The sequence below is a fragment of the Stylophora pistillata genome, chromosome 10 (genome assembly GCF_964205215.1).
Source record: "Stylophora pistillata chromosome 10, jaStyPist1.2, whole genome shotgun sequence".
In the NCBI taxonomy this organism is placed as follows: domain Eukaryota; kingdom Metazoa; phylum Cnidaria; class Anthozoa; order Scleractinia; family Pocilloporidae; genus Stylophora; species Stylophora pistillata.
In genome coordinates this window covers 18,744,938-18,772,359 of record NC_142528.1, presented here as the reverse complement: position 1 = coordinate 18,772,359, position 27,422 = coordinate 18,744,938, and the positions used below count along the sequence as shown (strand labels likewise).

At 39.7% G+C, this 27,422-nt stretch overlaps 2 protein-coding genes across 4 annotated transcripts in view; one reads left to right on the top strand and one right to left on the bottom strand.

Moving 5' to 3' along the window:
- Positions 1–27,422, top strand: part of LOC111321859 (putative tRNA (uracil-O(2)-)-methyltransferase) — a 65,648-nt gene that overhangs the window by 27,046 nt on the left and 11,180 nt on the right. For all 3 annotated transcript variants that reach the window (XM_088736732.1, XM_022924842.2, XM_088736731.1), the window contains 4 exons: positions 19,548–19,655; positions 20,512–20,583; positions 22,864–22,970; positions 24,027–24,087. In XM_088736732.1, coding sequence (XP_088592858.1) covers positions 19,548–19,655; positions 20,512–20,583; positions 22,864–22,970; positions 24,027–24,087 — 348 coding nt within the window. The remainder of the gene's footprint in view (positions 1–19,547; positions 19,656–20,511; positions 20,584–22,863; positions 22,971–24,026; positions 24,088–27,422) is intronic.
- On the bottom strand, positions 2,133–7,798 carry LOC148722110 (uncharacterized). The gene is made up of 4 exons (XM_088736735.1): positions 7,686–7,798; positions 7,435–7,571; positions 2,604–2,774; positions 2,133–2,226 (listed from the first exon to the last, which is right to left on the bottom strand). Exons 1-4 carry the CDS (start codon positions 7,765–7,767, stop codon positions 2,206–2,208), a joined length of 411 nt encoding a protein of 136 aa, XP_088592861.1. The 5' UTR covers positions 7,768–7,798; the 3' UTR covers positions 2,133–2,205.

Sequence of the window (27,422 nt, the reverse complement as noted above, 5' to 3'; positions counted from 1 at the left end):
GCACCCATAACCAACGCATAGAACGTTTATGGAGGGATGTGTATGAAGGAGTTTTGGGTTTTTATTATGACCTGTTTTACTTCATGGAAGACAACCAAATCCTTGACCCTTTAACCCATTAATGGCCGCAGCTTTTGTGGAAAACTGTGTTTTGAAGCTAGTCGAGCAGATTTCGGGTCACTGTTGTGGTTTTAAAAGCTCAAAGTTACCAAAAACCCCTTGACAGCTCGTGCACTCGACGGCCTTTTGATCCAAATGCAAAATGGCGGCCTGAAAATCTCGGGCAGCGCAGAGAGCAAAATTTCGACATAGTTTTTTGGTTGAAAAGTCATGCCCCACTTACGACTTCTACTTTTCTCTCTTTCTCCTGCCCTTTTTTCCCCTCTCCTTGCCTGAAGTTTCTCCTCACTTGCTGGAAATTGAGTAGGCTTCATTTTGGAGTAGAGATTTTTCAGAAACTACTCATTTTCAAAGCACATGCTCGGAAAGGTAGGTGGGTAGTGAAACACGATTTTCGTGCAGATTTTCAGGTCAAAGTGACACAGTTTTTTGGCTATTTCTCCAATCTCCTTCACTCAATTGCGCTCATTCTGGTATCGTCTGTAAGATATTTTCAACCTGTTCAAGTAGGTGCTCAAATTCGTGCTCCAGGGTTAAAGGTGATGACGTCACAAGGCGTAGAAAGGGTGTGGGTCCCCATGGGCGCATACGGGCACACTGGACTTCAATGGGTTAAGTGATGTTCATCTTGCTGCACTTCACTTCATATGTTTACCTAAGATCAACGAGAAATTGAAAATATGGCAAAATACCTGGTCTCGCCATCGCATTCGGACCATAAGGTCTAGTCCACTTCGGCTGTGGTAGGCTGGACAGATGCAAGATCCTGGGCCAGATGTCTCAATGTTGGATCTGAATAATTAAGGTGTAGAAGGAATTGTCACTGATGATGAAGACAGGGACAACAGGCCAGTGTTTAGTCCGCTGGTAATTGAAATTGATGAGCCTTGCAAAACTGAACTTTATTCAAAAACATACACATCCTTCAACCATGGAATTGAAGACTTCCAAACAGCAGCTGAAGTTATTCAAAGACACAAAGGAAACTAACCTTGGTGATTCTTTGTAGAACCTTATTACAATCTTCATTTCCAAACAACAGAGGAAATGTGATTGATCAGACAAATTGCAGCTTTCAAAATTTATAGTAAAATATCAGTCACTCTTTTTTGCTGTGAAAGGCAACTAGCCAGAAGTATGTTAACTGAAAAACCAAGATTCTATGCAAGTTCAAACAAGAAACTGTTTTGCTGTACATCTAACTAGATTTACACTTTAACCCTCCTTTAAGGCCCAATAGCATGTGGCCAGCAATGATCTATTTCTCCTGACAGCATACTGCTGCTATCACAAGATACACAGGGACTATGGTGAGGAGAATAGAGCATATTGATATTGGCGGTTGAAGGGTTAAACAAACCTGCCTAGTTGTCATTTAGTATGAGTTACTCATATTATTATCACTGGTTTAAACCAGTCCACAACCGATGAATGGAGTACTTAACGGTGCCCACTTCAAGACATCATAAGGGGAGTAGCCACTAAGAAAAAGGGTCTCAAGGCAATTCACAAAAAGTGCCTTAGTTTATGATCTGCAAAGTCAGGAACTTAAAAAGATACAGCAAGCCTCACCCTTTACTTCAGAATAGATAACAAGATTCATTTGTACTTAGCAGAAATTCTAAAACCTGAAGTTATGATCAATCTCTTGACTGGCATTTTCTAAATTTACAGGCAAAAACTGTATGAAGTGCACCAAACCTAAGCAGTGCAAATCTTTTTGCATTTCAACTATAACAAAACAACATCTACATTGTAAAGACTACTGGTACTTCATGACCTGTAGCATGGAAAAAGCAGAAAAATGATAGTTCATAATTTTCTCGAGGGTGGCAATACCTGTACTTAAGCATGACCAAAGTAAGCATTTGAAAATGCTAGGTCATACAAGTTATACAACTCTTTTTTTGGCGGAAGGGCATGATTGACAGATGGCCGTGGGAGAGTTAAACGGCAAATGCAAGTATTTGGCTGAGGGAAGGAACAAAGTTGTTGCTTCTACAAATGCAAGGCTTGGCTGGATTTGAAAACCCAAAGCAGGTTCATTGTCTGCACCTGTTGTAAACTGCAGTATGTGGCCAAGGCCTAAACCAGCTCTTCTCCCACCTGTAGGTCAAAGAAACATGACGAACTGTTTTAGTTACATCATTTGAATATATTTGCTTCAAAAAACCTATCTGGTATGATATTGCACATAGATACTGTACGAGTAAGTTCAACAGCCTTTACATGATAAATCCATCCTTGATAGTCAAAAACAATTTTCAATACCTGGTTTAAGTCATATTTTGTCAGATCCAGTTTGCTCCTTGTTAATCTTAGATATTTAGATATAAGCAGTTGTTCCTATTCCTGAGTTATGTTACATGTCTGAGGCAAAGATATGTTGCCTCCGCACAGGGAGAGATTTTTATTAGCAAGATGCATTATGTGTCAATGTGAAAGATTGTTCATATTGAATGTCCAATAAACTGACTTCCAACCTCTCTCAAGTATTTCAAAAACTGAGAATAAACAGAATTTTCAAATTTTCTGTTGTTTGATCCTTCTTCACTGAATTCCGGTTTCAAAAAATGAATGACTTTTCTCACATTCAGATTTGCTGCTTGGCTAGGTCTCAACAGGTGCAAAAACAGGGGGAGTTGGCATCCAAGCTGTTGAGATAAAAATACTAAAGAATTGATTGATGCACAGATAGATAGATAGATAAATAGTTTATTAGAATATCGAACATGGCAGTCCGTAGACTGAATTGTGTTACAATAACTTAGAACTAGGAATAAATACAATTGAAATTATAATAAAACCACAGATGCAAAAAACTCTCTATATATGAATATGTACAAACTAGTCTAAAAAAATATATATTTATGTACACATACTTGGAATAAAAGTGTTCTTAAAACGATTTGTATGTGTACGGGGCATGGCATAAACCCTGGACTGTCTTAGATTCTATCTGTGTTCTCTCTTAGGAGGTAAGACAGGCACGAGTTTGTGATCCGGGCATGACATGATAGACTCGAAAAGCTTGCTACACAGAGCCACGCGTCTCGCGTGCAAGGCTACTAAGTCGAACCTGGCCAAACATTCGAAATATGACGCATAAGGACAAATGATGGAGAGCGCTCTCTTTTGCACTCGTTCAATGTCGTCACTAAGATACTGTGGGAGCGCGTGATGGAAAACTGGCGCACAGTACTCTAAAACAGATCTTATCACAGTGCGATAAAAATTTATAATGTTGCTCAGTGGAACGTTTGCGCGCTTTAGAAGAACAATAAAGTAAAGGCGTTTGTTCGCTTTCTTAATGCACTCTGAGATATGTTCCTTCCATTTTAAATCTGAGCTAATAGTGACTCCTAGGATTTTTACACTGTTTGATACTGATAGTTCCTTGCCATTAATCACAATTGGTGGAAAATTGTGAGTGTTCCTTTTAAAGTCAATGCGCATCTCCTTGCATTTATCCGCGTTCAGTTCCATCCTATTTTCGATTGACCACGCCTCAACAGCGGAAACTGCGCTTTGTACGTCACTGGTCAAACCTTGCGGTATCGTTTGGGTGATAGTTGTGTCGTCTACATACTTCCAAGTGAGTGCGTCGACCTCAAGATCGTTGATCATTAATAAGAACAACCAGGGACCAAGCTTGGTCCCCTGTGGTACTCTGGCGGGGACTGAGCCCCACTCTGACCTGCAGTCTGATGACAACCTGACACGTTGTTTCCTGTCTGACAGAAAATCCAGCACCCAGACGCGAACCCACCGTGGCATGTCCAAGGCTTTGATCTTTCTGGCCAGAAAATTGTGATCAATAAGATCAAAAGCCTTACGATAGTCGAAAAATACCACTCTAACAGCTGCACCTGTGGCATCAGTGGCTTGTGACCAGTTATGTACCATGGAAATCAGAACGTACAAGGTGGAGGATCTTGGAATACCGCCATATTGGTTCGGGTCTATGATCTGCAACACCACTGGACTGACGTATCTGAGTACCACAAAATCTTCCGCAACCTTAGAGATAGCGGGCGTCAAGGAGATAGGACGCAGGTGCTTAGTAGCATCAACCACGGGTTTTTGCTTAGGGAGAGGCACCACGTCCGCAAGCTTCCAAGAGGCGGGAAGCCTTTGTTCTCTAAAGCTCACAGTCAGTATAGATGTAATAGGCTGTGTGAGAATCACTGCATATTCCCTCAAAAGCCAGTTACCGATGTCGTCAGGTCCAGCTGCCTTCCTCGGGTTTAGATTGATTAGAGCGTGTAGGACATCAATTTCTGTAATTAAAGGCATATTGGAGTCCTCCACTACAGTAGGGACAGCGTATAGGGGTTGGTAATGCTTCATGGGTTCTAAGAACACAGCGTTGATGGCGTTAGCTAGTTCAACGTCACTTAGGCAATCAAAACTGTCCCCGAGCTGAAGGTTGGAAAGGAGACTTTCAGAAGATGACGCGCGATTCATACCGGCGATTCGTTTAACTGCGCTCCACCACTGCGAGGGCTTGATGTTCTTTAAATTATTCACTTTGCTTGCATAGTATTTACTGCGAAGTGACTTCCGCGTGCGGTTGACGTCATTTCAATATCGCCGGTATTGATCCATGTCTCCATTGTGGAAGGCGTGTTGACGGAGCTTAATGAGGTTCTTGAACTGCTCAGTAACCTACGGGGGATCATTCAGGTGAAGTCTGACATGTTTAACTGGCATTAAGTGGTCGAGACCAATTTTGATGAAATCCGTAAACAGCGCCAATTTAGCCTTGCAGTTAGATGCTTTGTTAACCACTGACCAGTCAATAGACGTGAGGAAACGCCCAAGCTAGGACGTACGACTGGCCCGAGTGTCCCGCTTGGAAAGGGTTCTTCTACTTGGGCCTTCCCTTGGAGCACAAGTTGTTGGGTGCACAAAGACAACATTGTGATCCGATAAACCAAACGGCGGTAAAATCTGAACGGAATTTATGTCGTACAAATCTGGTTGGTTGGTGAAAACCAAGTCCAGGATCTGATCACCCCTAGTGGGCTTGTTGACCAATTGCCGCAGTCCAAATTGTGCAGCTAAACAATTCAACTTTAGCCGATTGAAATCGCCGCAGAGTAGAATCCCGCAACCTGGGAATTCTCCCTCAACAGTAGTCAAGGATGCTGATAGATAGTCCAACAAAGCAGTGTCTCTGGCGCTGTCGTTGAAGAACGGATGGTATATCATGGCCGTGATAACGCAGGGTGTCCTGCGCGGGAGTCTTTTTGGTCTTAACCACGCCCAAAGAACTTTGTACTTAGGGTCTTGTAAGTGATCAAGAGATCTATACCTGATCGAGTCCACTATATAGAGCCCAATCCCTCCGTGAATGTTCATGGTGCAGTTTCTAGAAATAAACGAGTAACCGGGAATGTGGAGGTGGTTTCCACTGATGGTGTCCTTCAGCCACGTTTCGGTAATGAACCCTAAATTTGTTTGTAGTCCAAGATGGTAGAACGAACTTCGTCGATCTTGGGCTCCAGAGACATTGTGTTTGCAAGCATCAAGCTCATACCAAACACGCTACGCAATTCAATGAGACGATCCGTGATGACTGGAAACGTATTGTCGTCAGTCCGAGAGTTTGAAGTGTTCGTTCCGTTCTCGGGCAACACCGGCGGAACGGAAGGGTTGTTTGTTTTGTTTGTGTGAAAGGTGTTACCTTGAATATTTAATAAGCTCGACAAGCGGTTATGCAAATTACTAAATTGTGGTCCAGTGCAGCAATTTGGTCAGAACCCATCGAATCATCTTCATTTGGAGTTGGAGAGACGTTGGCACGGAATTGTCTTGCAGTTTCTAGGCACGACACTGTTACTTCGCTTTCTGCGACTGCCACGGCAACCCCGACGTGTGGATTTTATGCGAGTGATACCGTGCTCAGTGAAGCGACGCCACAGGAGTGGACTCAATAAAGCCGGGGAAAACGACAATAACTGTTGAAGTACTGATCTTGAATACGTCAAAGCCATGTTTTTGGGTTTAGACTAGATTTAAAACTTAAAATATTAATAAATCTCTCTAAAAAATAGAGGGAAAACATGGAGCGTGAAAGGTCGTGTGCTGCCAGCTAGGCGCTCCCCTGGGAATGACACAAAACACATTTAAGTTAGGAAATTTTTACAAGGCCGAAATACTCAAGTATGTTCGTGTACATAGAGTATGCAAGGCTGTGCTCCAAAAAAAACTGAAGAGAGAGCACCAATGCTCTTAACCAGTGCTATCGAGGGTGTGCAGCATACGATTTCTACAAGAAAGGCAAGATTTTATAGTCACCCAGAAACAACACTGCCAGAGTTCAGCCTTGGTATGACTGTATGATTGACTGTCTGATGAGGAATAGTCCATGTTTTGCTGATAACAATAACAAAAGCACTTTTACAATTTTGATCTATTGTTTTAAAAATACGTGTGATGCACGATCCTCGCAGTAGATAGCGCTATTTAAGCAATAGCGAAAATCAGAACTGAAAAAAATCAGGCCTGTACGGGATTCGAACCACTGACCTCTGCGATACTAGTGCAGCGCTCTACCAATTGAGCCAACAAGCCAACTGGGAGCAGGCCGTTAAGTTGATTCATAATAAACCCGTGAAAGTGATAAATCAGATACAATGAAATATATGAAGTTCATATATTTTGAACTGGGGTGTTAGATACGTATGATGCACGATCTTCGCAGTAGATAGCACTATTTAAGCAATAGCGAAAATCAGACCGGAAAAAAATCAGGCCTGTACGGGATTCGAACCACTGACCTCTGCGATACTAGTGCAGCACTCTACCAATTGAGCTAACAAGCCAACTGGGAGCAGGCCGTTAAGTTGATTCGTAATAAACCTGTGAAAGTGATAAATCAGATACAATGAAATATATGAAGTTCATATATTTTGAACTGGGGTATTAGATACGTATGATGCACGATCCTCGCAGTAGATAGCGCTATTTAAGCAATAGCAAAAATCAGACCTGAAAAAAATCAGGCCTGTACGGGATTCGATTTTTTTTCAGGTGTGATTTTCGCTATTGCTTAAATAGCGCTATCTACTGCGAGGATCGTGCATCATACGTATCTAATACCCCAGTTCAAAATATATGAACTTCATATATTTCATTGTATCTGTTTTAAAATGTTTGTGAGAACCTTTCTCTATGGGTCATGTTTGTTGTCTTCTATTAACAATCTGCGTCGCACTGTACCGTGCAGAACAATAATCTGCAGAAGTAAAGGTACATGAGGAAAGACACCTGAAAATGCTGAAAGCATGTGTGGTTTTGTGTCCCTACCTGATAAATACCAACTTTCCTTAATCCATCTCGTAATTCTGCCAGACAAGGACTAAGTTCACTTGTGCTAAAGATGCTCTGTATCATTTCTTCATTCATAAAAGTAGGTATCTTGCCATTCTGGATGATACTGAGTCCTTTAAATGCAAGAATTACATCCTCATTAATCAATTGATTTGGGGCGTTCTGTCCATATATACACACATACATTTTACAAATTTACATGCAAATTTCACTTGCTTGATACCTACCAAAAATAATCCCAATCAAGGTGTAATTTTCTCTCATCAGTTCTCGCAATCCATGATCAAAATAGGTACTTTTAATTTCCATTAACACCAGCCGAAAGAATTCCTTATGGGGACCACCAGGTTGATAAACCCTATAGGGGAGCAACAATTGATGCTTGTATTTCATTAGGTGTTAAACTGTCCAGCTTCACCTGTTTGATTACATAGAGCTTCTAAATGGATAGGCAAAGCAGGACAGTTCTGGTGCTAAATCAGCCAAATTAAGCAATATCTAAGGGAAGTTGAGAACAAATCAGATTAAAAATTCTGTTGACACAGTTATGCCATAAATAAAACTGTTTCGTAGAACAAATATGGTGACAAGAGTAGTACCTCATCATAAAAATGTACTTCTAAGGTCTTTCTGTAGTCTTGCAGACAACTTAACACATCAAATGATGACTGAAGTAGGTTTGAACGATCAACCATAATGTAATTGGTTTCTCGTTCTGTTGGTTCATGCGCATTTTCAACTTCTAGGTCTCTTCCAGTCACTATGTTTTGTTGAAAACACCGTAAGATCGCTACTGGTTCGTTGACATCATGTGTCTGGCAATAATGGACAATTTTATTGAGCACTTCATCCACTGACATTTCTGTCATGATTAAGGAAGTGTCAATACTAGGGTTTTCTGCACTTGAATTGAAAGATGGAGGGTTAGTTGGATCTGGATTCATGGAAGTAGAACTCCTCTCTACAACTGAAGGGCTGTGGGAAACCAGGGAATAAACAGCAGAAGTGGTGAGATTCCTCTGGGTGCTTTCCAAAACCACATGGCTTGAAACAGCTGTTGTAGTTGTTGAGGACCCAAGAGTTGTTGGTCGTGTTTCAAACACGGAAGTTTGCAGGGTTGAGTCATCGATCTCATCATCTGTATCTTCACAATCCCATAGATGCTTTCTTAGTTCACGAACCAAAATCTCTTTCTTGCATTTGTTACATTTTTCTTTAAGTGCAGATTCAGCACCCTTTAGTGCAAGGGGTCTCATAGAAAGGGATTTCTGTGTAGGTACCAGATATATTTTGCTTTGCCCACCTCCCAGATTGGCTCTGAGGTCCTTTGCGTTCCATGCACAAGTAATTCAAGTTAAGTCCCTACAGTTCGGACTGCACTGCATTAGCTCAAAGCCGCCACATGTTGGAAGGGCGGGAAATCCTTCTGGTTCCCCTTGACTATCCAAGGCATCTGAGCTAATCTTTTCCTTAATGGTATTCTCATCGTCTTCAAGATCGAGCGTAATCTTCTTCAGTCCAAGTCCGGCTTTGAAAAGTATTTGCTTTTCAACTGATGTAGGCGTTTTAAAACAAAACCGGTCGGCTAAACAAACAAAGTGAGCGGTCCATAGCTTCGACTTTGTGGTTGTTTTTCTTCGTTCAGAATCACTCCCAGAGGCTACTCTCCCTTGCCTTCGCGGATTAAACAAAGCTAATCGCTCTTCTCGATTTCTTGATGTGGATGCATGGGAAACTTTGGAATTTGCCTGCTTCCTTGCCTTGCAAAGATTGTGAAGATGTATGCGTTCGCCGATGGTACAAACACCAAGTCGAGCTAACTCTCTGACTGAAGCAGAAATTACGGTGTCAACTTCCACTTTCTCATCATTGAATCTATCAACTAGAGTTCCCAAATTCAGTTCTCGAAGTATGTCATCCATAAATTTAATACATAAAAATGACCTGTAAGGTTACGGTTTGTACGAAGGCGGGAAGAAATTGCTCATGGCGCATTATCGGTGTGTACGTCATGTATCGCACATGTTCACTGACCATAGCCGCACGCTGACCACGTGATGAATCAAGACGGTGGGCTCTGGGAACCAGTCTCACGAATATGATGTGAGCATGTGCTTTGGAGTAGTTTAGATGACCAGATATACTGGCTCAGCGAATACCATGTTGCAAATGCACCGAATATAATGCTGTATGAACCAAATCGCTGAGCACTGAGTAGCAAGTTGTTTGCACTGAGTAGCAAGATGTTCACACCAAACCAGATGCTAAACTGACAACAAATCAGGTGCAAACTGACTACATAAAAAGCACAGAGCATGGCAAATTATTCACCGAATATAAAGAAAGCTGCACCACTAAAATTGATCCAAGCACCAAGTATAAAGCGGTTAGCAGTGATCATAAGGGCTTTCACACCAAGTATAATGTGGAAATTACCGAGTACCTTGGATAAAGAGCCAAGCATAAGGTGACTGGCACTGATTATAGCAACCAGACCACCGAATATCATAATACAAGCACCGAAAATGATAAGAAAAGCACCACGGATAAGAAAACAAAATATCATAAGACAGTTATGGCGTTCCATCGGTTACAGTTTATACGAAGGCAGGAAGAAATTGCTGTTGGCGCGTTATCGGTCTGTACGTCATGTATCGTACATGTTCACTGACCGTAGCCGCTCGCTGACCACATGATCAATCTCAACGGTGGGCTCTGGGACCAGTCTTACGAATACGACTCGAGCATGTGCTTTGGAGTAGTTTAGATGACCAAATATACTGGCTCAGCGAATACCATGTTTCAAAAGCACCGAATGAAATGCTCTATGAACCGAATATAATGCTCTATGAACCGAATCGCTGAGCACCGAGTAGCAAGTTGTTTTCAGTTCGAAAAAATGAAGTTGATCTGATTTTGTTGCGAGGCGGCATCTTCAGGACGCCGAAAGATATCGATGATTTGACAATTTGCCCCACTTATGGATCAAATCTCGGTGTTGTATGGAACGCCATAACTGTCTTATGATATTTTGTTTTCTTATCCGTGGTACTTTTCTTATCATCTTCGGTGCTTGTATCATGATATTCGGTGCTCTGGTTGCTATAATCGGTGCCAGTGACCTTATACTCAGCTCTTTATTCAAGGTACTCGGTACTTTCCACATTATACCTGGTGTGAAAGCCATGATACTCACTGCTAACCGCTTTATACTCGGTGCTTGGATCAATTTTAGCCGTGCAGCTTTTTTTAAATTCGGTGGGTAGTTTGTCATGCTCTGTGCTTTTTCCATAGTCAGTTTGCACCTGATTTGTGGTCAGTTTAGCATCTGGTTTGGTGCGAACATCTTGCTACTTGGTGCAAACAACTTGCTACTCGGTGCTCAGCGATTCGGTTCATAGAGTGCATTTGCAACATGGTATTCACTGAGCCAGTATATCTGGTCATCTAAACTACTCCAATGCACATGCTCACATCGTATTTGTGAGACTGGTCCCCAGAGCCTACCGTTGAAATTTTTCACGTGGTCAGCGAGCGGCTACGGTCAGTGAACATGTACGATACATGACGTACAGACTGATAACGCGCCAAGAGCAATTTCTTCCCGCCTTCCTATAAACCGTAACCTTACAGGTCATTTTTATCTATTAAATTTGTGGATGACATACATAGAGAACTGAATTTGGGAACTCTAGTTGACAGATTTAATGATGAGAAAGTGGAAGTTGACACGGTAATTTCATCTTCAGACAGCGACTTAGCTCAACTTGGTGTTGGTACCATCGGCGAACGTATATGTCTTCGCAATCTTTACAAGGTAAGGAAGCAGGCAGCCATACCCTTCTGCCACATCCTAATATACGGGTGAAGAGGTGAATATTTAAAGCGCAATAAAAAGATGATCGAAAAATCTGTCTCGAATGATTGTTTTGTTGTATTTGAGGTACCAAGATGAGGAGCACTCGATGAAATCTCTATTTCCAAATTGTTTCAGACACACTCTATCGATCACTACCCTAACCCATTTTGAAATGCACCTTACCTATTTTTATTTAAAGTTTTTGTACCCCGTGACGTGGTGAATCTCAGGGTACGGTACTAAAGCACTGGATTGGTAGCCTGACGGCCCAAGTTCGAGGCGCAGCAGCTGCGAGTACCTAACTGAAATTTTCTCTCGTCCCCTTTTTTTTCTACTTTTCAGTTCTGCTGCTTATACTTTACAGCTATTACCTTATTTCCTTTCTCCGTAGAAACTACTGTTAAACTTCCATGTACCAGCCTTTGGGCAAGAATCGATGTTTGCTTTGAGATTTCATCTGTTTTGTGTATCGGTCAATCATCTACTTTGCTGCTTTTGAAAAATATCTGTTTTCTCTTGCTTTCAAGTCGTTTCCTTTTTTGCTTTGTGCAAATACCTTGTACACTACTTACTTATCTGATTTAAAGTACTGTAATCTGCTTAAAATATTACTGACCTGATTTGCATATTAAAAAAAATTGTGAGCACCCACAGAACCTTTGCCTAAGTTTGATTTTGGGTTAAGTCTAAAAGCAACTCGCTATTCCAATACCACACCACTCTCCCTCGACTCTAGAAACCCTCTAACTCTGTTTGCCATGCTTATTTCCTGCCTTGGCCTGCACTGAATATAGCTACAGTTACTTTTAGACTTTCCACTTGGCCTCTAACATCTGTCTTGTATCACTCGATTCTTTGAACAGGGATTACTGACTTTCAGGCTTCATGATATCATATTAGCAATTTCTGAGATAGGGAAATCTTCCAAATAACATTCAAGCACTGACTTTGGAATATTGAAAGCAGGAGGTCTGAGACCACTTGGAAATTTCATTGGTTGTTCCACACCAAACGTTACCAGGCTATTCTTAAAGTCATTATGTTGTTCCAATTTTGTAGGCTCCTTGAGTCATTATGTCGGCTCCTTGAGTCATTATGTAGGCTCCTTGAGTCATTATGTAGGCTCCTTGAGTCATTATGTCGTACCGATTTTGTAAGTTCCTTGAGTTCATGCTGGGGCAGTTTACAAACAATGTCAGGCAATATTTTTTCTTCTTCAAACCAATCTATCAAACCATCCATTTTCAATTTTCTCAACACCGAAGACATAGTCACCATGGTCGACATTTTGTGATTGGTGTATATACGTCATGTTCGCTGACCACAGATATCGCCAATTCTAGTCCCAGAGACGCTTGCTGACCACGTGATCAATCGAAATGGTGGGCTCTGGGGACCAGTCTCACAAATACGATGTGAGCATGTGCTTTGGAGTAGTTTAGATGAGAAGATTTACTGGCTCAACAAATATCATGTTGCAAATGCACCAGATATAATGCTCTATGAACCGAATATAATGCTCTTTGAACCGAATCGCTGAGCACTGAGTAGCAAGTTGTTTGCACCAAGTAGCAAGATGTTCGCACCAAACCAGATGCTAAACTGACCACAAATCAGGTGCAAACTGACTATGGAAAAAGCACAGAGCATGACAAACTAGCCACCGAATATAAAGAAAGCTTCACCGGTAAAATTGATCCAAGCACCCAGTATAAAGCGGTTAGGAGGGAGTATAATGGCTTTCACACCAGGTATAATGTGGAAAGTACCGAGTACCTTGGATAAAGAGCCTAGTATAAGGTCACTGGCACCGATTATAGCAACCAGAGCACCGAATACCATGATACAAGCACTGAAGATGATAAGAAAAGCACCACAGTTAAGAAAACAAAATACCATAAGACAGTTATGGCGTTCCATAGTGTTGGGTGGAGTCGTGGTTTCAATAGTAGATGTAGAGTGCCAAAAGAAGTGTCCGGCCATGGTGAAGGCTGAGTTACGTCGATTCCAAAAGGCGATAGGGGAATTGGCAAGCGTGTTTCGTGGATAATACTCAAGGTATCTGGAAAATTCATACAACCTGGCTCTGGTAAGTAGGCTACTTACCACCGTGTGTAGAATTAGTTTCCTCAATAATTTGACATTTAGTGGAGAGGATGTTTGAGTTTGGAGAGTGTACAATATTGGACCTGGCAAATGGTTACCTTGGAGTGACCTTGATATTCCAAGCCACACACACACACACACACACACACACACTGTTCTAATGTATCATTCACTGACGTTACCGGAAGACGACGAGTTTCAGCCATAAACAAGTCACCTAGTGATCAGATAACTGACACACCAGAGGAAACAGATTCTGACTCAGAAGAGCAGAGCTTGTTCTTTTGTACAGAAGAGGACTGTATCAAGTCGTACCAAAGACTTTCATCCCTTCAGAACCACCTCGATTGTGGTAAACACCAATATGTTCTTGAGCATGAAACCCTTTATGACATGGCTATGTTAAAATTGCAGCTCAACTTGAAGAAGGTGCATCGACTAATGTCCCTTATGTCTCTGATAAAGCTGGTAACCTTGAACGAGGTGAACCCTCGTTAAAAATAGAATGGGCCCTTAAAAGTTCCAAGCATTACAAGCGACTATCCAAAATACAGACAGACTACTTGCTTCACATTTATAATGCTGGTAATCAAACTGGTCACAAGGTGGATCCTGTATCTGTGTTGAAATCCATGCAAAAGGCAAGACTCCCAGGTGGCAAACCAATTTTTAAAGTAGACGATAACCTGACATCTCAGCAAATAGCAAGCTTCTTTTTGCGGGAGACAGCAAAGAAAAAAGGCACTCAAGATGTTGAAACTGAAACCCAGAAAGACCAACAGGCTGTGGAAAGAGAAAAGGTCCTGCAAGATCTTCAGAAGGACGTCATGGATTCCATATCCATCTGTCATCCAATCATGCACGGTAATTGTAACCTCTGTGATTATGCCTCCTTCTCCTTCAAGATATCTGTTCACCCCTTCAGCTTGACATCTCCAATATTAAAGTAAAGTGCAAGAGACCGTATATTATGCTAGTTGAATCTTTGGTGGAGAACTGTTCCTGTAAATCCTAACTCTTGTTTTATTTGCACATAATTATTTTGATGGTATTACAATGCAAAGAATATTAAGGTGCTGCGTTTACGTGTAATAGTTTAGCCTGTAAAAACAAATATTTGTGTCCTTTTCTGTCTTTTTCTCTGCAGATATGTGTCGTATAGCATTTACGTTATTCAGGTATAAAAGGTCATCCAGAATGAATGTTTCGTTCTGAAATGAAAACTTCAATAAACTTATTCAGAAATTACTCATTTCAAATAAATTTTACCCTGGTATCATGTGGCAACTCATTCTTGAACAAAACTCATTCCGATATCATGTAACATTTTATTCCCAGAGCATCATGCTTTGCTCTCCTGTCTGTATACTATAAATTTCAATAGCGTTGAAACAATGACCTGCTTTTAACTGCTTCGCTGCCACTGAAACAATGATTTATGACCACAAAAAGCACACATTGTAATATTTTCAATTCAACATAAACAAAAATCTTTATACAGGGTAAATATTCATTTGTGTCGGTATCAATTATTGCGTGACAAGCTTATAATATAAATGGGGAAGGGGAGAACACAATGCAAAACCTGGGCTTCTGCTGGAAAATAGTAATACCCAGACGTAATATAATAATCGAAAGAGCTAATAAAATCATAATTAAACAAGGTAAATGTTATGTTAGATTCTTTTACAAATTGTCGTGATTTATGCCAGTAGACAGTGGTGACAAGTAGGCACACCATGTTTATTTCATTTGTATCTTAAAAGCTAGAAGCTCAGTAGATTCTGTCCTATTGGTCATTGTTAAAACTGTCTTTGTCTTGATTCTACTTTTCGACATAGGAAAAGTAAGTCAGACAAAAATATTCACCAAAAAATAAATATTTCTTTGCCAGCTTTAACAATGACAGGAGATTAAGTTTAGATGATAAAACAAAGGATTATGTTGACAGAAATACCAGAGGTCGAGTGTATTCATTACACGAGGTCACACAGCTCGCGTAATATTCACGGTGAAAATTTGCATAATTGAGTGGTCAAGCAAAAAAATCATTTCTCGAAAACTAAACAATATTTTCACAAAAAAACTACACCAAAATTATTAGGACATATTGGGCTACAAAATATGAAAGTAGGAGAGAAACCGAATTTTGGGCAACTTGCCACTATATTTCAAATTTGTTCGATGGATCCTGACATCCTCTCTTAAATAGTTTCTGATTAACTTTGAATAGACAGTAACTAATTTTTTTTGGTAATTCTATAACTCATTTCTCAACCCCTCTCTCATAGCTGACTTCTTTCTCTCATTTTTCTGTTAACTGCCAACCCTTTGTGTTGATGTATGATGATTTAGCTTGTATCAGGTCATGATCAGCTCCTAGTCTCTGGATAGGATAAAATTAGGCAACTGAAATGTGGCAGGAATTTAAGATGGAAAAGTGCCCAAATCTCCATCTAATTAAAGCTCACAATAATTTTGAAATATTTAATTTGTATGTTGTACTTTTGACCTTTTTTACTCTTTTTAAAGTATGTACAAGCTCAACTACATGTTTTGCACTACACACAGGTGGCTTTTCATCAACAGTTGTGATAGGGCTACCTACTTAATTTGATGAATCTCTTCCCCTTTGAAAAAAGAACAAAGGAACCATAACTCTTTGTTGGTGCTGGTTTAAATGGCATTTAGAGATCATATTTTATTTCTATAACATAAATAGGAACATATCACATGTAAATTTTATCACCTCTTGAAGACTGTTTTCACTTTAGTTAAGAAATAATAAACCAACACAGACATTTTTTTGGAACGGTGAACTTCTTTTTCATATGCCCATCAAACAGACAAGCAAATTTAACAAATGAGGACTGCATTTCTGCTTCATTCTGTGTTTGTAGCATGTGCTTAGAACTAACTCTTTGGACATAGTTTGATGCTACACTAGTTTATGGATTTAAAGAATGTAACCAGGGAATTACAATTCATTGACCCAATGTTTCCACACTCTTGTCTAGTGCCTTCATCAGGGATGATCCAATCATTGCAATGAGAGGTCCTTTTATATGCTTACTGATTAGCTGCCCGCCTTTTTTCTAACAAGGTTTAAATAGGTGTCCGGTAGTAAGCTGCCGTCATCACATTAAAAGGAGCTTGGACTTAGTTGATACACCAGGCTTCCAAACAAAGGCACTGGTATCAGTTAGTGGCAATAATTTTAGAATTATCCCTCCCTATTGTATGGTTAGGTAGGCATGTGTGCTCCAACAAAGCTGAATTTTCTTTTTTGTAGAAGAAGACTTACATATGATGCACGATCCTCGCATTAGATAGCGCTATTTAAGCAATAGCGAAAATCAGACCTGAAAAAAATCAGGCCTGTATGGGATTCGAACCACTGACCTCTGCGATACTAGTGCAGCGCTCTACCAATTGAGCTAACAAGCCAACTGGGAGCAGGCCGTTAAGTTGATTCGTAATAAACCCATGAAAGTGATAAATGAGATACAATGAACTATATGAAGTTCATATATTTTGTACTGTGGTATTAGATACATATGATGCACGATCCTCGCAGTAGATAGCGCTATTTAAGCAATAGTGAAAATCAGACCTGAAAAAAATCAGGCCTGTACGGGATTCGAACCACTGACCTCTGCGATACTAGTGCAGCGCTCTGCCAATTGAGCTAACAAGCCAACTGGGAGCAGGCTGTTAAGTTGATTCATAATAAACCCGTGAAAGTGATAAATGAGATACAATGAAATATATGAAGTTCATATATTTTGTACTGCGGTATTAGGTACATATGATGTACGATCCTCGCAGTAGATAGTGCTATTTAAGCAATAGCGAAAATCAGACCTGACAAAAATCAGGCCTGTACGGGATTCGAACCACTGATCTCTGCAATACTATTGCAGCGCTCTACCAATTGAGCTAACAAGCCAACTGGGAGCAGGCCGTTAAGTTGATTCGTAATATACTTCATATATTTCATTGTATCTCATTTATCACTTTCACGGGTTTATTATGAATCAACTTAACGGCCTGCTCCCAGTTGGCTTGTTAGCTCAATTGGTAGAGCGCTGCACTAGTATCGCAGAGGTCAGTGGTTCGAATCCCGTACAGGCCTGATTTTTTTCAGCTCTGATTTTTGCTATTGCTTAAATAGCGCTATCTACTGAGATGATCGTGCATCATATGTATCTAATACCGCAGTACAGAATATATGAACTTCATATATTTCATTGTATCTCATTTATCACTTTCACGGGTTTATTACGAATCAACTTAACGGCCTGCTCCCAGTTGGCTTGTTAGCTCAATTGGTAGAGCGCTGCACTAGTATCACAGAGGTCAGTGGTTCGAATCCCGTACAGGCCTGATTTTTTTCAGTTCTGATTTTCACTATTGCTTAAATAGCACTATCTACTGCGAGGATCGTGCATCATATGTATCTAATACCACAGTACAAAATATATGAACTTCATATATTTCATTGTATCTCAGAAGAAGACTTCTTTCAAACATGTATCAAACTGACGTTTGATCCGTCCAAAATACTCATGATCACAGTCATCGCACACAATAGAATAAATAGCATTGGCTCATTGTTCTTTTGTGACAGTATCCTTAGGTTTGGCAAAAATGTGCCCTATCATAAGTCCAAAAAGGCTTTTTAGCAACTTTAAGGTTGTGGCTATTCAAAATTCTCCTGATGTGTTCCTTAACACCTTGGATTTAAGGAATAACAGCTAAACCAGTTGCTGGTTCCTTCTTATAGGGTGGTGAGAGTCAAAAGTGAGTTTTTTGTCTGTGTGGGTTGGTTAACAATAGACACTTGTCTCTAAATTCTCCTGCTCTGCTCTGCTCTGCTCTGCATAGGTGGAATATAGGGCTTTAGCCACTTCATAAATGATATGCCAATGATGTCATTTCAGCTGTATCCCGAAATGAAGTGGGACACCTCCTATCACATTGAATTCAGTGGAGTCATCTATCTAGCTCACCCTTGAGACTGAAGTGATGAGTTAACAGAGAGTTATTTTTTTATAAAAACCAGAATACTTATTTGATAAATGACCAAGACAGCAAGATGACTAAGTAGCTAAAGCAATCAAGTGGCTAAAAACTGTGAACTAAAATAAGAATACAATTAATTCCTATTAATCGAGGTGAAAACTTCCAAAATATAAGATAAAAGCATGTAAGACAAATATAACTTAACTGAAACTCAAATTGTGATAAAAACATAAAGGCAAAACTAAAAAAACTAGGTTGACAGATCCACGCAAACAGAGGTTCTTAGGTTTTGTATGCCTTAAGTTTTATTTCTTTGTGGCAACCTTTATTTGTTTGAAGCAAGAACATTCATTTGTATGCAGCAGCTTTTATTAATTTGCCATAATGTTTGCGTTTATTTGTCTGAGCTTTTACTAATTTACAGCATTTATTAATTGGATTTAATGTTTTATTCTTTGTGCATCAAATATATTTTTTTACTTCTATATATCTTTGTTTGCACCAATATACATTTGTTTGCTGCTGTCCCCTGTGGACCACTGTAAATTACTTATACTTAACACCAAAACTTTCCATTTAAGCCTAATTGATCAGTGATTATGACACGAACTCTTAATTTAAGAGCATTGTATAGATTGTCAAAGAAAATTCATGTCATTGATATGCGACATACTGACGCCCCTCATTAATGGATGTGTTTTCTGTAGGCAGCTTAACATTTATGAAGATGTCTGTCTGATGTGAATAATTTCAGGTTAATTTCTCTGCTTCCTGTGTGTTATGGGAAGATCATGGCTTAGCATGCTGTGGACAAGGGAGTCCATAGCAGTTATATAATTATACATATGAAAAAAAATCACCTTTTCTTGTCTGGTAAGGCACTTGAAGTTACTAATCCTTTTTATTACATGCAGCTTGTGTTGACTTTTGTAGTGGCCATTAAATAGGCCCTTTACTAATACAAGTGACTTGATTAAGAAATGTATGTGTATGTCCATCAAAGGAAAAAATATTAATTATATTAAAGCACCCAACTGACTGATATTGCACCAGGAATTGAATTGTTTTCCAACCTGCTCTTTGATTTATATTACAATAGCTCCTTTGGAAGAAGGAGAGACATGAGAAGAATCTTAAGCAGAAGCAGAGCTTTGTTGATCTTGGATGTGGAAATGGATTCCTGGTTCACATTCTCAGCAAAGAAGGGGTATGTGATTTTTATTTATTGTAAAATTTCATCATAAAGCCTTTTCTGATGATTAAGCAAAGACCCTATGGAATATGTGAGTAAGCAAAATCTTGTCATTAATGGAATTTCTGGAAATGGTTTCTCTGGAAATACATGAAGAAATTACTTAAACAATAATAACTTACAGTGATAACAAACAAGGTAAATGAACCCAGTATATCATAATCTCACAGCACATGGGCGAAAAGGCCCCTTGAAATAATGCTGGCAGGAAAGATGGTATTCCCACAGCACCATTGTCTTTGCTACTCAGTAGTCCTCATTGTCACTGCACAGTAGTTCTAACCCTTTATTGGGATCTTTGGGATCTTTCTAACCTTCTACATGGCATTCTTGATTACTTTGTACTGCCTCCTTCCATCTGTGCTGCCTTTTGTGATCAAAAAGCTCTCTTAGCTTGTCATATTAGTCAATAATTCAGTTTTTTCCAAATACATGTTTCTCTACCGCATCTCTTCTGTTGCTGTTTAGAGATACTTTACCACTGCATATCATAGGACAGCTGCTATAGTGAGATATTGAACTCCCTTAATCGGTCGTTGTATTGTACGTCTCAAATTGACTTTGTTCTTGTAATAAATCAGCTTCATTTTTATCTTTTGAAATGACTGGACTCCCAATTTTGAATTCTCCTCTCACGACCTACATTCAGACTGTCAAAACTGGTTTGATGCATATTTTGTAACCTTTTTGAACTAAACAGACTAGATGATTCAAGTTTTTAAATTTCTTTCAAAATCCACCTTAGACTGGTAGGTTTTAAAATGTGCTTGTTTAAATTATTGGTTTAATTGAGCATTTTTATATATTTCAGCATCCAGGAAGTGGTATTGATTTGCGTCGACGTAAAATTTGGGATCTGTATGGTGGAGATACCTCACTCCAGGTTTTTTATCAAATTCATTTACATCATTGATAAACATGTTTATACCGTATGTGTAGAGGTGAGGTGGTGAGTCAATGCCTTTTTATTTCGAGAGTGAGAAGAGTTCTTTTTTCCTTTTTCTAAATAAAGAGGTTGGCATTTCTTTTTGTCCAGTGGAGAGTGAGGATAAATGTGACAGTGGCAATTACTTGATTTGATTTGCCATAAGAAAAACATTGCTTGGAGCCAACTTACAAAGTAATAATTTTTGGACAATGTCGATGATGTAATCACAAAAAACAGCAGTAAACATTCAAAACAAAAGAAAATATAAACAACTCTCGTGGGTTTACTGTGCTGCAAACACAGTTGGTTTTATCCCCGGCTTTCAAAAGAAAGAAGTCATTCTTGATTCTAATTCTATAACTGGTAGTTAATCCGAAATTGTCGACAAAGCTATTATTCTTTAATTTTCTAAAACTGTCCATTCATTTGGACAGTTTGAAACTATCAAAATGAATCCTTAATTAGACAAATTCAAAAAATTAAAGAATAATAGCTTGATTGGGCAATACTCAATTACAACTGACTAGCTATATATTTAATAAGTAAGAGGGCTACATGCTTGTCCAACTTTGGAAATAACTGGATTAAAAAACTCCCTCTTACAGCCAAATTTAGCTGTCTTCATGTAATCCTATATTACATGACTTAGAACCACCAGAAAAGTAAACAAGTTGCCACACACGAAAACCACGCTTCTAGCTTGTAACAAAACACAAAATATACCCGGAAACGGCAAGGAATATTCCACAATAATGCAAATGATCGCGAAGGATGATCGCGGAAAAGCGATTGCATTTAGCACTTCACCTATAGTTACATCTTTAGTCTTTCAAGAACTTTCACTCGGTTACACAAGTGCTGACTGCGACGAGTATCAATCGAAACTCCCTCGCAGAAAGGTCGAGTTACATTTTAACGTAGCAACAGTACTTCGGAAAGTCGATAGAGGCGTTTCGGTATAATTTCGGTAGGTCGATATCAGTTGGTCTGGCGTTGACATATCGATTCTTGCACCCCCGAGGGAGTGACAAATTTGCATATTCTTTCCCCTCGTAATAGTCGTTCCATGCCTCGCGTCCCACGACTTAAAAAGGAGCATGGGTGGCAGCTCAAGAAGTAAAGAAGTTCTATATACTCGGAATGGCGAAAGAATCTCGCCCAAGTGGATAAAGGTCGGCACACACGAGGGGACTAGTCCCTGCGACTAGTCCCAGCGACCAGTTTCATGCGACTAGTCCCTTCGTGTGAACTACACATTTCTGTGGTCGCAGGAACCAAAATTTGGTCTCTGCGACTGGTCGCATGAAACAAATGTTTGTCTCCTCGTGTGAACTGTTTGTGCGACCAGTACCTGCGACTAAACGGTAAATAAGCCAATCACGTGTCAGTATGATGCGTGACTTCCGGTATTTGTAAACATTGCAGTTTCTAATGATGAATTTTCCCTGACCTCTAGATTTCTACAACTGAAGAATAAAAAACTATCTCTAGTTTTGTAAACATATACAGATGTCTTGGAGCCGTTTTGATGGAATTTTTACCCTATTTGACTGTGTCTGTTAAAAATAAAATAAAAAAAACTAAAACGGAACACGTAAAAGCATGAATAATCCGACTGAATAAGCGTAGTTCGTTTGCGCTGATGTTTAATAGTGCTACAATGAAAAGTTACCAAATTTTAATTGTTTCGTGTAAGGCCCCAGACTAAGAAACGTCTTTTGCCTCTTAATTTTCCTATGTTCTTGTGCAATTGAGTGCCCTCGTGTGAACACCTTAAGGGACTAGTCCCTGCTACCGGTCCCCTCGTGTAAACTCTTCAAAGACTTGTCGCCGGGACTAGTCGCACGGACTAGTCGCAGGGACTAGTCCCCTTGTGTGTGCCGATCTTAAAGGCTCGTGGTTTAGGCAATCTTCGGTTCTCGCACTTCCCTCATCTTTCGAGTGAGCGAAGAATGATTTAAATGAAATCAACGAACAGTGCTGCTACCTTTGTCTTTAGGGGTGGTTAAACATGGTCTAAACACGCTTATGGACGATTAGTGTTTAAATAATCGGTTTCCACAGTTTAAACATGGGACAGACGGTGGCTTCCATAAACGCTGTTCAAACTTCGTTTAAGTAATGGGCCCTTAATCTTTTTACCGAATGTGATTTAATTTTTTTCATAAAATAATTTGAATTGGCTGTGATCCAAATTGTAATCTTAGCATCTAACCAGCATTGTTCCATCTAAAGGAAAAGGCAGTGAATCCTACTTTACCTAGTCTGTTTCCAGATGTTGACTGGCTCATTGGCAATCACTCTGATGAACTTACTCCCTGGATACCTGTAATGGCTGCTAGGTGGGTTTATCCCGTGACTATCAAAGGGATTTTTTGTTCAGTACATTTAAGTGTTGAGGCTTTTATTAAAAGTTATAAGTATTATCATTTGTTGTCTCACTGATGACGCAGTCTTCATGAAATAAAAGGATGAATCATCTTCAAATATTCGGAAAAAGGCACCATTTTTCACAATTTGGAAGTCATCTCTAACTTGTAACCTGATGATGAGGTATTGATATCACATTAGACTAAAGGTAACTACCCTCCACTAGAGATTTTTCTTACCAGATTTACTGCAGGTGTTGACTGAATTGTCACATTACCTAGTCCCATACAAAAAAGCCGTTAAACTACAGATTTTGGCTCGTTGTCACAGTCTTTCTAAGCTTTCCTCGTGTTTCCTCCCGTGTGGCTTTATCACGTTATAGAGCCCTGGAAAATGCGCTCTAAAACTTAATTGTGGGCATTTGCATTTTAGCGCGAAGTTCCAGTCCAGTTTAGCTGCGAGTTTCAAAACTTTCAAAACGATTTTTCCATTCTGTCCTGTTATAATAGGCCTTTTGGAACATAGAATGATTTCACCTTGATTTTGTATTGTGTATTTTTGTATTTTGTATTGTGCACACCTCACAGTTGTAATAAAAATATTTTCGTGTACAAGTTGCGTCATGCTTTTCGCTGTGCGAAAGAAGCAAGATAACTCAGGGCTGCTTCATGGAACTCTTACGTTTCTCTCGTGCTTTCCAAACTTTCTGTGTGCACCAAAGACCGATTGCAAACCTCGGTGAATGCACGCTAAGCATAAATCAATTGGTAAATATTTCTATCGTTTGTCGTACATTTCAACACTGTTATCACAATCGCAGTCCGTAAGGTTACCAGTCATCGCTATACTCAGTCCTTGTAATGCTGGTGCCATTCAATCTTTCAGATTTGTGGGCCACAGACACACCATCATTTGCCACATTAAAACCATACCTTATACTGTTTCCCGTGTCCATCAGACATCAGGTCTCATCAGATCTTAATATTTTACTATTTTGTAAATAAAACCTTTTTTTAATCGCTTCGTAGATCGTCGACCATGGCTCAATATTTCGTGTTACCATGTTGCTTGTTTGACTTTAACTGTAAGGTGAGTAATGATCCCCGTTCCGAACAGGAACGTGGCCTGTTCTGAAACCGCCAAATTTTGAGTACAAGTCAGATGTCTCTTTCAGTCATGTTATTTAATTTTCTCTTTCACTGCTCTTCCTTTTTTGTCCAATGTATACTTTGCCATATTCCTACGTGATTTTATAAACAACGCCTTTCGCAAACTCAATGAGATCTGAGATGGTGAGCACGCCTTGTTGTAGGCAGCGGCAAAGGACCACTGAGACACCTTTAATAATGTAGGGTAGAACCGCAGTAGATTTGAAATAATGAGTAGTGTCTTCATTGGCTGTTGATCCTTTCGTCTTCATAATCTTTCCTACAAGTAATAGTGGATATCTGTTAGAAACAAGAGCCGATGATCGGTGTTTCTTTTCTCGAGGCGTATTTGGTTTTGCTATGACGTGTTGGCCCTGTCGTGGTTAAGGCGATACCGGAGGCTAACTTAACCTGTTCAAGGTGCTTTTAATTTCTCTTATATTAAAAATCATTGTTTGAGTAGCCTATTTGCAATCTTCTGCGATTGGAAAACGTGCCGTTTTCGAAATAAATGCGATAGAAGTTTCGAGGGACGTATCCAGCCTCAACATAGACAGACAATCTTGGTGTAATGATGTTTGTGGTATTTCGATCACATTTTTGACACATCTATTTCATAAGAGACCATTCGATAATTTCTTGGTTTTCACTTGACGTCATCCAAATTATAAAGTGAGGAATTACCACTTTGATGGGGTGTTTGGTCTTGTGATAAAGCGTGGTTGAATTTCTAAGCTTTTCCGTGACACGATGTAAAAATGGCAGCCGAGAATTCTGTCACGTAGATTAAAAAAAGTGACTTGTTCGGTGAGATTTCACAATCTGAACAGTCCTTGTATGAGGATAAGTACTCATAAAGATGTTTATGAGCCCTCAGAAGACGACTACAGGCTTTTTATTGTAAAACTCAATGACAAATGTTTTTGTTAGCTTCCGGCCGCCAAATTTGTGTCCCTCGCCACATTGCGTTCCCGTACAAAGCCTTTATATTTGAGAAAAACATTTCTTTGAATATCTCCCTTACGAAACATTGCACAAACCTGAATCTTTTCAAGACTGTTTGAATATTCATCTTCTTTTACCTCTTTGATTCTGGACTTTATTTGTTGGATGGTTTTGATGATGGTGTGACTGTGAAAACCGCCAATGAAGTCCGCTTCGGTCCGCCAAGGTATGAGATCGCAACTTATTTTTTTTTCAGTTTTATGGGGATAAAATTGTCAAAATTGAATACCATTTAAAGCGCTGCGCTGAAAATCGTTCTTACTTTCACATGCAAAACTAGTTTTGAGTGGCATTAAATTGACTAGCATTTGGACAAGTTATTCTTAAAAACATCCTTTAATAATTCCATGAAATTCTAACAATTCCATGGCACTGAGCAAAATAAATTGTTTCTTAGATTATGCGTAGAATCATATATCATATGTAAAAATTTAAAGTAATTCCAAAAAATCTGTCAATGAATATTTTTTAGTTAGTGTTGATTTGGGACAAAATTCACTGAATTTAGCTTCCAGTACCACCTTAATAATACTCTTTACATTGAGTGAGGGTGGTGTCAGTCATAAGCTAAGTATTACTCAGTGTGCGGGGGTTTTCTGTACACGATGAATACGCGATTGATGTGTCTAACTCTTACATCGGGTGACAAACCAGTAATTTTTCATTTATTCATGAAACCCCGATGAACAATTACACTCTATAACAACCTTTTATTTGCCCCGCACTTGTGTCAAGATGAATGAAAGCTTTCCTTATACTGCATTTTTACTCGGTTGAATAAAGAAATATGTTCAGCAGTTGACACAGATAACACAGACAATAGGTGTGCCCAAAGCATACAAGCTCAGCAGTTTCACTGACAGATGTTCTGGCACTTAGCCAAGAGGACTTGTTGGTGAGCCAGCCCCTTTACAATTGGCTCATGTGGGTCAAGTGACCTGCATAATGCAAGGATTGTCAATGGCAGAAGTATTCTTTGTTTAAAAGAATAAGAAAGATAGTAATTTGAGAGCTTGATTTTCGAATAAAGAATTATGTGATTTATATGTGTCACAAACAGGGAAAAAGGAAAAATGTGAGTCTGAGTGTCAGAGCGTGCGACCGGAGAGCTGATGTTTCAATCCTTGAAGAGACTTTTTATTGTCCCATATATGAAGATGAAATCGTTCTTCAAAACTAAGTGCAGTGGTAATTTGGTTATACCAACTAAGCAGGATAACCACAAATCAGAGTCAATGTGCCAGTTTTTCGAAAAACGTGGTTACCCTGTTTCTGTCGTTCAAGCGGGTCACCACCGCGCCCAACTTATTGATCGACAGTCAGCACTACAAACGTCACTGAAGGAAAATTCCGACCACATTCCATTCACTCTCACGTTTCACCCTCGCAACCACTCAGTTAAAACCATTATTCTTAAAAACTTTAATTTACTTCAAAACGATCCAGAGACTGGCACTATCTTTTCACAACCTCCACTCATTTCATTCAAGCGCGACAAAAACACGGGCAAATTTTTGGTCAGAAGTTCATTCCAAACTAATGACCAATCCGGCACTTTTAAATGCGCTCGCGCACGATGCAAAACTTGTCCTTTCATTCACCATGCTGAGAAAATATCGGGACGCAAACGATCCATTAAGATCACTGATCACTTCACGTGCACCTCCGCCAACGTAATCTATTGCGTAACTTGCACTTACTGCAAAAAGATGGCTCATCCTCGGTGTAAAAACCTGTGAAGCTCACAAGTGACGTAAAACAAAGACAACAAAACATTAGAAACAATAGCGTGCAGCAAAACAATACCTCAGGAAACAAAGAAAACCTCGTCAGGTTTTTACACCGAGGACGACCCAAAAAGATATACAACGGCGAAACAGGAAGCAACTAGGTGACCGATTCCGAGCACACCTTCGCGACGTAGAAATGAATGACAAGGACGCATCAAAACCAGTCGCTAGACACTTTAATTTAATTACCTAATAATTCTAAGCAGCACATGACAAGCTGCGGTCTTTTCTTACATTTAGGTAGCTCGGAAAGCCGGAAAGCCGCAAAACTCTTGAACAAAAGTTTTTCTTTCAAATCGACACTGTTAATCCCACAGTTATCAACGAACGCTTTTCATTCTACTAATTTATTCGTGTTTATCTTGTCACCATGTTCCCACCATTAGCGTAGCTCCGCTTTCTGCATATAAACCCACACAACCCACAATTCCTCCATTCGCTCTGACGAAGGGCTAACGCTCGAAACGTCAGCTTTTTAACT

What these genes read in the sequence shown, in the direction of transcription:
- LOC148722110 (XM_088736735.1), bottom strand. Translation starts at nt 7,767, where the DNA reads ATGGAAATTAAAAGTACCTATTTTGATCATGGATTGCGAGAACTGATG. An exon ending in CTTGATTGGGATTATTTTTG is followed by an intron (nt 7,572 to 7,685) that starts GTAGGTATCAAG and finishes TTGCATTTAAAG; the next exon opens with GACTCAGTATCATCCAGAAT. An exon ending in TTTTGAAATACTTGAGAGAG is followed by an intron (nt 2,227 to 2,603) that starts GTTGGAAGTCAG and finishes TTTGACCTACAG; the next exon opens with GTGGGAGAAGAGCTGGTTTA.